Source organism: Besnoitia besnoiti (assembly GCF_002563875.1).
Source record: "Besnoitia besnoiti strain Bb-Ger1 chromosome Unknown contig00037, whole genome shotgun sequence".
NCBI lineage: Eukaryota > Apicomplexa > Conoidasida > Eucoccidiorida > Sarcocystidae > Besnoitia > Besnoitia besnoiti.
Genome location: NW_021703932.1, coordinates 1 through 10,631, shown reverse-complemented (window position 1 = coordinate 10,631; position 10,631 = coordinate 1). Strand labels below are relative to the sequence as shown.

Below are 10,631 nucleotides of genomic sequence, written 5' to 3'. Positions count from 1 at the left end.
ATCGCCATTGTGTGTCTTTCTGCTTTCTTTTTCATCGAAATCGGTACGAGAATCTTTGCTCGCGGCCGTCTGTTTTTTTCGCGAGGCGTTGGACATCCTCGACGTTGTTCTCTTTGCTGCCTGCTCGCTGGGACCTTTGGCGCTGGCGTCGTTTTGTGGATGGGGTGGTCTGGCGCGTGGACGCACTGACCTCCTGGCTCCTAAGTTTACGCCTCTTCCGGATCGCGCGCTTCCTATACCGCCAGATGCCCTTTTTCCAGACGTTGTTTTACAACGATCTCGCGAGTTATGGAGAGCTTCCTCAGCGTGCTTACGCTTCTGGGCCTCTCGATTTTCTTCTTCGCCACCTGGGGGTCGTCCTCTTCAGCGGCGCCCCAGTAGAAACGTACTTCAATCGCCACGCAAACTTCAAAATGCTGCCGAGGGCCGTGATGGCGCTGATAGGCAGCTGCACTGGCGAGGACTGGCACATGATTCTTCAGCAGCTGCGGATGCACTACACCGCGACAGACCAGAAACTGCTCCGCGTGACAGTTGTGGTCTTCTGCATTTCCTTCATCGTCCTCGTTTTTTTCATCCTCATGGATCTCTTCACCACCGCTGTCCTCGACGAATACATGGACACAGTGAAGGACGAGAACTTGTGGAATATTTCGTGTCAGAAACGCGTCTTGATTGAACGCTGGAACCCCAAGAACGAGCTCAGCACGAACTACAAAAGCCTCACTGACATGATCGCCCTCCTGAGGACGATCGACCAGCCAATGGGCATAAAGCACCGTTTTCACCCCGATGAGAAACGGCAGAAAGTGCTCAAGTACATCGCCAAATACGGCCTTCCAGTCTACGCTGGGGCGCGAGTCCATCTTCGGGACGTGGTTCTCAACTGCGCCAAGCGAGCGTGCGAATTCCACGCCATGAGTCACGGCGTCATGGACATGCAGGACGGCCAGGTCGAGCTGAATCCGCGCCTCATCAGCAGTTGGATGGGGAAGTTTCCCGAGCTTGCCCACGTGGAGACCAGGTACGACCTTCGCCACCACTTGGCCGCGGAGACGCTCCAGAGCTGGTTCCGAAGACAGCGCATGCGACTCCACGGAAAGCTCGCGAACCCAGAGTGGTGCGCCGCTCGGTTTGTGTCTTTCGCGATGGAGAGTCGAACGGCCCACCTCCGCCGGCCGAGCGGCCGCGCAGGGCACCGCGCAAGCCAGATCGATCGTAGATACAGTGGGGTCGCGAGGCGGCGCAGTTGGCGGCGGTCTCGAGTGGACTCTGCAGCTGGAAGCTCGCAGCTCTCTGCGACAGCGTCTGGCGGCAGCTCGGAAGCCCTGCCGCAGCCAGAGAGACTTCATCTTAGGGGGGCAGGCGGGTCAGACCAGGTCAGAATGAGCTTGCCAGAGTCCATTTCGACGCGTGGAAGCGTTCCCGGGTCGAGCTCCAACAGCCGCCGGGGAAGCATCATGACAGGCACCGACGTTGACCTCGCGCCCCGCGTCCTCTTCGAGTCCTGCATGCTGGTACCTGAGGGCACGACCACAAAGGAAACCAGCTCGAGAGAACGTCTCAGCGCACGCTCTGCCAGTCGAAGCGATAGTCTGCCGCAAGTTGCGTCAGTGGAGAACTCCCCTAGTGACGGCCCCCTCACATCATGCATCACTACCCACCTTTCACAGACGGAAGATCCCTGATGCACAACACGCCTAGGCAAGAATCGAGAAATGGTCGCTGACTGGTGCCTCAGACAGGGACAGGTGGATCTCGCCACACACTTGAGAAACATGGGCTACCAACTCTGAGCAGGTGCCACGGCCCCAAAAGCAGCTATCAGAGTCTACGAACACGCCAGGGTGGGCACACCGCCGCGTATCCACCCTGGCCCCGCGACAATGGCGACCGAGCGCCAGATCAAAAATACGTGGAAATAGAGGCTCTTGCGCTATCACGCCACACGCATTCCACCCTTCTTCGACTTCTGAGCAAGACTAATGCCCCCTTCATTTTGCTTCCCGACTGTCACTCGTACCCGAACAGAGGGTTTTACAGAGAGCTTCACATCTCTGACTCCGCACTGTGCCCTGCGGATGAACGACGACAATCTTCATCTCAGGCGAGCAACGACGGGGGTGCTTTGCGCACACTCTGCGCGTCTTCAGCTTGTACGCACGCCTAAGGAAAAAAACACTGTTCGCCAAACAGGCACTCGGGCCGTGCTGACAAAAGGGGCAGCAACACGGTCGCCACACACCACGTCCGGTGGCGAAATGTCGTGCTAAGGAACCGATGAATTGTGCCTGCGGGCAATGCGGCTGAACTTTCCCGAGTGTGATACGGTCCGTCCAAATGCAAATGAAACAGCCTTTTTTCTGTTCGCCGTTGGCAGACCATTAAAGCTCCGTGGCGGTCTGACTAGGGCCCTGTTTCATGCCGCTGCCGTCGGCTGCCACGGGTTGTGGGGGCTGGCCGCATTCGCACGCCCAAGGTTGACAGACTCCTCTTTTTTATGCAGTGACACGTTCGCAGCAGTAGATTATTGCATGCTGGAGGCAGACCACCTACGCAGGACTGCTCGCTGCTGAATACCAAACCATGAGTTACGAAATCGGGAGATACACCAGTTCCGCTGCGTGGTGCTGCAAGGCTCGGTCCCCAGAATCCACCACGCACACGGTTGAAACACTGCACACCAGCTTGAGGCGCTGAGTGGACGAAGGCTGCACCATACCACGCACCACACGCGGAGCGCCGGGTGCTTGAGCCCTCTAACATGTTTGGGCACCAAAGCGCCTAAAAGAAGGCAGTGCCGCCAGCGCCACATCCGCTGACTACGCGAGCTCTGTCGTATCATAGGATACTTATACTGTGTCGCAGCGGCTGCGACGGTAGAGAGTGAATGCCCCTCCCCGCCTCCCGCAACGAACTGGACTTCCCCTGTGGTCTCGCGAACGTTCCTTGCCCTGCCATGAAAGCACCCTGAGCAAAAACCGCTTCAGCCTGTTCCGACTCCCACGCTTTTGAAACTCGACTGCCCCATTCGCAAGGCAGAACCTGCTCGCGAGGGTTGAGGGAACGCACCGCATCTCGGACAGACCTACGCATTACAGGTAGCAGCAGACGGCCATGGGCATAAACAGCCGACTCGATCCGCAGTGATCTTGCGAAGCATCTGGGAACACGAATCACTCTTCGAATTCGGCAGCGCAGTGTCAGTCCCTCCTTAGCGTCCCCAGGTATCCCCAGGTAAAGAGCGTTTAAGGCACCAGGCGCCCCCTGCTTCGCTCAAACAGCCACGGCAATATGCGCGCCGCCATCCTTCCTAATACAGGGGGCCGTGAGCTACAGTTCCATTCAGTGCAGTATGGGAACCACCGACAGCAGCTGGCTGCACCGCTCAGCGACACCGGTTCTGCCAAATCATGTATCGGGTCGACTGAAGTCTGACACGCGTGAACCCGCTTTCTACTACATCAGACTTGCTCTCGCGTGATGGCCCACATACGGCGTGTGTTCACCAAAATGTGGTAGAGTGCCACCATTTTACAGCGTGGCTGTTTCGATAACTCCACGTCCATGCAATTACCGTCTGCGCAACTGAGACTGGCGGGCCGGTCGCTACGAGGGCCGAGTTAAGCCAGAACGTAGATATGAGCTCGACAAGAGATTTCCCTTCTATTTCTTAATTCTCCGCATCTCAGATGTACGGCCGGCAAGCGTGCCGCAATAGGACGGGGAGGCGCAAATGAGACTATCTGAACTCAGCCGTCTGTACGCGAGGTGTGGGGACTCCCTGCGACCTGTCGTTTCATCCCAGGGTGTGGGAGGTGAGGGGACAAAGGTGATCGCCAGCGCCTCAATAACTCTACTGCTTCACAAAAATCAAACAGATCGATTAACCTGTAAACACCCCTACAAGCTGAGCCATAGTCTGTTAGGGCGGGGCGACGTCACGTGTGCCCCTCCGGTTCACGACAGGGAGATGACGACATCCTTTTGACAAAACAGATTATCCCACATCGTTGACGTCCTATGCACTTTGTTAATTTTGAATATGAGGATCGAGATGAATCCAAAGGTAGTGCGGAGATACTACACCGGAAGCAGGTAGAATTAGAGTGCAGACCTCTGGATGAACGAAGAACCAATTTTACGAACAGACAAGACCCGCGGAACACTGTGTGCAGCATTGCATCACGGCCAGTCAGGCCTTCTCTGCTGGTTCTTACATGCCATCTCTGTAATCCTAGCGAATCAAAACCCCTATCCCGCCTCCACGTTTGACCTGACCTGCCCTCTCCTCCTCTTGCAACCCAGCTCCTAATTTACATGCACTTCCTCCATCGACGCTGCTACGCCTCGACGCCTGTCGACATCGTATCCGTCATTCCACGTTCCCCAGGACGTTCCGTAGCCTCCGCCAAAGACGCCTGCTCTAGTTTCACCGACTGCGTCTCTTCGCCTGTTTCTAACGGAGGCTGTTATGGCGAAATGTCGCAGCGACCGCTCAACCTCCTTCTTTATCTGGCGAAACTGCCGAGTTCGCATGGCACGCAAAGGCAGCAGCCGGAGCCCCTCGTCCTTTTGTAGGAACCACCGAATGAGGTCCTTGATTGCCTCTGGCGGATCCACAGGACACTTGCTAAAATCCAAAACCACTCCACGGCCAATCCCTTCAGGCCTGTCCTTGCACCAAAGCACGTACAGAGATAGACCGACTTGCCACGCGTCAAACGCCTGTGCATAATGTACCCCGCCAGACAACGTGAACTCGGGAGGGAGGTACCCCATTGCCAGCCCTACATGCATCCTGACCGTTCCCAGCTTCTCACATGAGCCATAGTCACTGAGAAAGAGTCGCCCGTCACTCATGACTACGAAATTTCCTGGCTTGATGTCGACATGAACTAATCCCTGGTCGTGGAGGTTGGCCACCGTTTGAATGATGCCGATGCTCAGCTGCAAGCGTGCAGCGCGGCCGAGCTCACTCTCGCTGACAGTGGGGCCTTCTTCAAATGATGTTGTTGTAAGCCGTTCCAGGTCAGTCTCTGCCTTCGGCATGACAAGAAACAAGTTGGGGACCCACTGACTAGACCACCAATTTCCGGACGCGCACGCCTTGGTCGCTGGAGCGTGTGCAACCTTCACAACGTCGGCGGCAACTAGGAGCCTTAGATGCAGGTGAGCATCCTCTGGCGTTTTCACACCTGGAAGCTGACGGTAGAAAAATGCTTCCTTCTGCACACTGGCTGGGATCGTTTCCGCAAGGACCCCGTCCTTGATAGCAGCCTTCAGAACAACCTCCTCATTGGTCTCTACGTCTCGTGCTAAGAACACGATGCCAAAGCCGCCTGTCCCGAGAGGTGGGCCTCTCACAAACGTCCTAGAGCTTCCCGTAATTTCTGAGACAACCTGTACCGGGGCATCAGGAGGAAAGAAGGTTGAAGACACGCAGTCGTCGAAAGCTCCGTGCTCCCATTTGATGTCTTGAGGCCGCCCGCCTATCCCGCGCAATTCAGCCAGTAGACGAGCGACAAGGGCATCTCCCGGCTCTTCCGGCTGGAATCTCACAACATCTGGCATGCCCCTCCACCAGTTGCGAATGCGCGTCCGCAGACCGGAAAAGTATGCTGGGAGTTTGCGCCGCAAAAGTGCTCCAGCACGGCGCATATGCTGGGCAATTTTTCCCGCCCACGTCGAGCGCCGTTTCGCGGGGACAGTGCCTGCAGACTCCGCGACTTCCCTATTTCTTTTCCCAAAGCCCAAACGGCGAGCCACTCTTTGCCAGCGCGTGGTGAGCTGGCCTGTTGCAGTTCTTTGCGCATCCCCAGCAGTGTTCTTCTCGAGCCATGAGATGGCCCCTGGCTTGTCGTCATTTCTCTCTCCAGCGAGTTCAGCGTGCTTGCCGATGTCTTTCCAGTATCCGATTGGAAAGTCCTGCACTGGGGCATCCTGCAGTGCGCGTGAGTGAGTCTTCAAGTGCGAATTCACAAGGCCAGCCCCCCCACGTGTGAGGGTGACGAACGAGACAATTGTGATGCCTAGCCACAGGAGGGGAGCCGCGTGTCTGGGTGCGTTGGTACGCGTCATCATTATGCAGGCTCAGCGACAACACGTGCGTAGTAGCATAGGTGACTCCAATTGCATCGTGGCGAGAACTCAACTCGATCTGTTGTCGAAATGAAGTGGACAGTGGAGGGTGTCTCACAGGGCTGGTCGGCGGGGCTCGGAGTCTGTGACGCTAAAAAGGAGGAGCAAGCCGTCAGCTAGCGGCCTCGCGTCGCTTCTGATGGTTTTTCGCGATCAACCAAGACAACGCGCGGCTCGCGGATCCACTGAGCGCAGCCCTCAAGGCATTCGCCGTGGGGCAGGGATATAATGCAGTGATTCTGACCTGCCATCAAACACGCTGCCGAGGTTACCACCATGCGTAAGCGATAGTGACGGCCGGGGCGAGTGCCAGCGGTGCTTATGGTGTGTTGGCCCGTCTCGAGCTTTGATCGCACTAATACTCAGAAGCGGACGCCACAGCGCCGGGTAGCAGGCCTTGCCTGCTTACACGGAACTGCCGATCAGTCTTCAGGTCTAATTCTCCGAGACGAGATGGTCATCCGTCATGGTCGCGCAATGCTGATGTCTTGCGCACCGACACGTGGAGAACAGCATGCGCATGGCTTCAGTTGGTGCACCAGCAACGCAATGGCACTGCAAAAGCATTCGCTATACGAGTGCGACAGACGCATTCCAGCTCTTTTGTCTGGGCTTCCACAGAATCGCTATCCAAACGTGTGTAGCATGCTGGGGCATCGCAGTTCGCTGGATACCCGGCCTCAACAGGTGAGAACTCATTCTTCCAGTGCAAAAACTGCAGGGCGCCAGCGAAGCATAACGCCAAATCGGGATCACTTCTTAGCGTGGTAGAATATTGCGGTAGAGTGCCCCAGAGACCTCGCGTTTAGCCAAGTGGCGTCTCATCAGTGGGCATTCGATGTCCTGCTGTGGGGTGACTACGGTCAGCAACGCGCGCACAGCAGAGCTGAATGGTTATATATTTTAGACGCTAGCTTCCCGGTTAAACATCCCTTTTCTCTGAAACACACTCCCCGTCTTGCCGTTAGCATTTTCGAGCACAGGAGGGCAGCAGAGAGGCTTTTTTTTTTCGGTGCAGAAAACAGCCTAGATACTTTTTGAGGCACTACACAAATATGACGGTGAAACACTTGCAAAGGAGAATCTGTTTACCGCACACAAATGTCCCGACTGTCTGTGTTCGCTGCGCATTGACTGAAGTGTGAGAAGTCCTGCTTGACTTTCAAGATGTTCTCTCAGATTCTTTGGACGAGACGCGGGCGCAGGTCGAGGACGGAGATGAACACCCGCCGCGTAGTTGAATATGCTCCAGCGAATCGCTCTGAAAAGGCTTCCGGAGGAAGTCTGATTGCGCCATACCCTGTGGAACAGAGTGACATAGCAGTCATTGCGAGTACTCACATCTTGAATTCATCGTCCCCCCCTCCCCTGTCCCCGTGCTGCATGAATTTGTGTCGTGCCATCTTGAACGCAGAGACGCAGTCCGTCGTTCCGACACCAGAACTACACACATCTACGCTAGACCTGCACCCATCTGACCATCGTCTCAATCTGTTGGTTCCACCTGCGCGGAGTGGAAACTGGAAAGTGCGGATATAGTTCCTTCACTTAAAAAGAAATGCGCGAGTTGTGCTGCAGTGTTGACGCAGGGCGTTGTGGCGTACGTGGACATCGGCAATTTGCCTCTCTAAAGTTGCGCACGTGAAAGAGTTGTGCAGGCAGCTCTGGCTGACAGCGGGTGTGATCCTCTGAGGCAACGAGCCAGAAGGGAGGTTGTATCCGCGCTTCACGTCCTGGAACGCGGAGAGGAATGCAGCGCCGCTCATCTGCTGGTGACGCGACTGTGTAACGTCCACTATGAAGAACTCCAGGCATCCACACAAGGACACCAGCATTTTGGACCGGAATCTGAAGTAACCCCAAAGTGGCACGCTCCTGGATCTGAGTTGCGAGCGCCACTTCCGTGTAGAGCCCCGCCTTCGCAGGGGAGCGGAGGGGGGGGGGTGGCGCAGTTGTGGGATCGTACACTATAGATCAGCCGAAGCACTCGTGGAAGACCTCACTTATACAAGACATGCGCCTCAAGTGTACTCACAGCTGCATAAGAGAGGGCTAGTGCAGTATCGAGCCTTCTGCTATGGACCGTCATCGGATTTTATCACGGCTCGATCACTGCAGTGCCGGTACCCGAGAGCAGCGAGGCGTTACATTCGCCCAATTGTGTGAGTGTTAAAAGGGAGCCTGTTGCGACTTTCTCGACCAGGCTCCTACCTTGGCATCACGGACCAGCGCCGCGGACGTTGGCTTAGGGTATTAGACTGAGTGCTTTCTTAGGATGCCGCCAACTGTGCACTTACATGCTTTCGAGTTGCATGCTTCACAGAATCGTCGTATGCATACCGGAGGGAGCCTCTTCTGTCCCAGTTTTTTCGTTTCTTAACGGGGGATCCTGATGGGAATGCCGTCGTGTTTGAATTGACTCCACCGACACGAGGCTGGCTGGTACCCACTCGTTTGGATTCATCGTCACTCGTTGGAGTCGCTCACTTTCTACGCCACATTCGTAATATTGAAACATAGTTGTGTCTATGGTTCAGATTCGCAAGTTCATCACAAATTATTTTTGATGTAGACAACAGACACTTGGGTCCCCTCCTGTGCTTCGCCGGCTGGAAATAGAAGATCTTGGTTTCCAGTGGTTTCCCATACCAGTTACCTTGCTGTTGTGCACTTGTGAATTTCGGTGCTTCCTCCCTCGCATCCTACTTTTCGCGCCCTATGTTCGTTCGTCGATACGACGGGATGTAGGGGAGATCTTTGGCGTGGACCTTCAGGTCAGCCTACGCAGAGGTGAGACTGTCTAGAAGTGCCGATATCTCCACGCGCGTCCTTTCCTCAAACCAAGCCGGCGCGTGATAGCTCGAAAATGCAGGCGGCCCGAAGCAAGTTGTCAAGTCTTGCTATTGCTCCGTTCGAACCTTTTCTGCGGAAACATGTGTAGAGGGCAGGCGCCTCTTGTCGAGGTTGCTTCCGATGGAGGACTACGGGCGACACCAAGTGGAGGTACTCAGCGGGTCCGGGTAAATACTTTGTCTCAAGAGATCGCAGCTGCCTCAAATCCATGCATCTGCAGGTGGAAGTGGCGCGCGCTCTCGAGGAAGATGCTGTCGACCCGTGTGTGGATTTCCGAAACTCCAGAGTGGGAGGGCGCAGCAAGGCGCGGGTACGCGCAGCGCGCATCGAACCCAGTGCACCAGGTTTTTTCGAACGGAGCACATCATGTACACACAGCTTAGCTGCAGCATCGAGGATGTCAGTTTTTCTTGATTTTGTTCACATGATGGATAAATCCAAGTGACGACGCGCCTTTTCTCTGCATGTGAACGCTCGCGGAAAAAAAATCGCATCTGTTTTTTCTCTCGCTGAGACTGTGGGGCTTGACAATATCAAGCAGGCGGAGCTGTCCACTCAGTCTCAGTTGGGAGCTTTGTGCAGTTTGGAAAGTCACATGCTCAAAAATCCGGGCCGATCTTTTGCCAAGCCTCGCTAGCAAGCCGAACACAAAATACGGCTCTCGCTTTGAGACAGAGTTGTTCCCTCCTTCGCCCGCGGAGCGTCCGACAAGATAAGGATTTCGGGCGACATCGCCAGTGAGTGTAAACGTTCTAGGCACCAGCGGATCTGCAGTCCTCGTGAATGCAACTAGTCACATGCGCATTGTACTATCCTGCCCATCAATAAGCCGGGCGGCGTCTTTCATTGGATGAAGAGTAGTGTGGTTATTGCTGGTTAGAGTATCAAGAATAAGATATGGTCTAGTCATGCTTGGTTTGCACGCCGTGGTATACACAAGGGCCGCTTCAAATTGAAAGAGGTCCATATTTCAGCAACGCTGTCTCTTATCGCTGGCGTCAAAAGTGCACGCAGCTGACGCAGGTTCAGGATCCGAGCTTGTTGTAGATCTGTTCTAATCGTTTCTGAGAAGCGCAGAATATTCGGTTCGCGCACTGGTTCCATTGGCTCGGCAATGCCCCAGCAAGGCAAGCACCAAACGTGGAGCGACGCATTCATTTTGTTCATGTCTCAAAGCGTAAATCAGCAGGCAGCGTCAAGCAACTTCCTCCCGCTTTTTTCGTCACCCTTGGTCGACAAGACACTGCTGGCAATAGGTAGTCGCTCGTTTGCACAGCAAGACCGCCAGTGGGGGGTCTGAAAACGGCCGTACTGTCAATTGGCCCAGACGTTGGAGTCCTGATAGCATGGCTGTAGCAACGTAGGAGGCGACGGGAAGCGGTAGAGGCAATATGGAGCCTCTGATCGCGAGGCCGGGTAGCCCTGCCGGCTGTGAGAATGGGCGCATTCGGCAAGCGGGCACGAGGAGGAAGGACGAAGGTGAGCATTAAACTCGTCCCCGATATTGTCGGGGTTTGTAGAACCCGCCGAGCAGCAGTGGCGATGCAGCTGCAAGCTGATTTTTAGAAAGGCCTACCATGCAGTTGATCGCTGCTTTGGCTGCGATACCGCGCGAGATTACTCTCGCAGATCATGGG

The 10,631-nt window shown here is 55.4% G+C and overlaps 2 protein-coding genes across 2 annotated transcripts; one reads left to right on the top strand and one right to left on the bottom strand.

The window, feature by feature from the left end:
* Nucleotides 1-245: 245 nt before the first annotated feature.
* Nucleotides 246-1,688, top strand: BESB_051210 (transporter, cation channel family protein; the record flags this gene model as incomplete). Its single annotated transcript, XM_029363556.1, has 1 exon — nt 246-1,688. The coding sequence occupies one exon, from the start codon at nt 246-248 to the stop codon at nt 1,686-1,688; it is 1,443 nt and encodes a 480-aa protein (XP_029214986.1).
* Nucleotides 1,689-4,311: 2,623 nt separating this feature from the next.
* Nucleotides 4,312-6,084, bottom strand: BESB_051200 (rhoptry protein ROP18; the record flags this gene model as incomplete). Its single annotated transcript, XM_029363555.1, has 1 exon — nt 4,312-6,084. The coding sequence occupies one exon, from the start codon at nt 6,082-6,084 to the stop codon at nt 4,312-4,314; it is 1,773 nt and encodes a 590-aa protein (XP_029214985.1).
* Between the last annotated feature and the right edge of the window lie 4,547 nt (nt 6,085-10,631).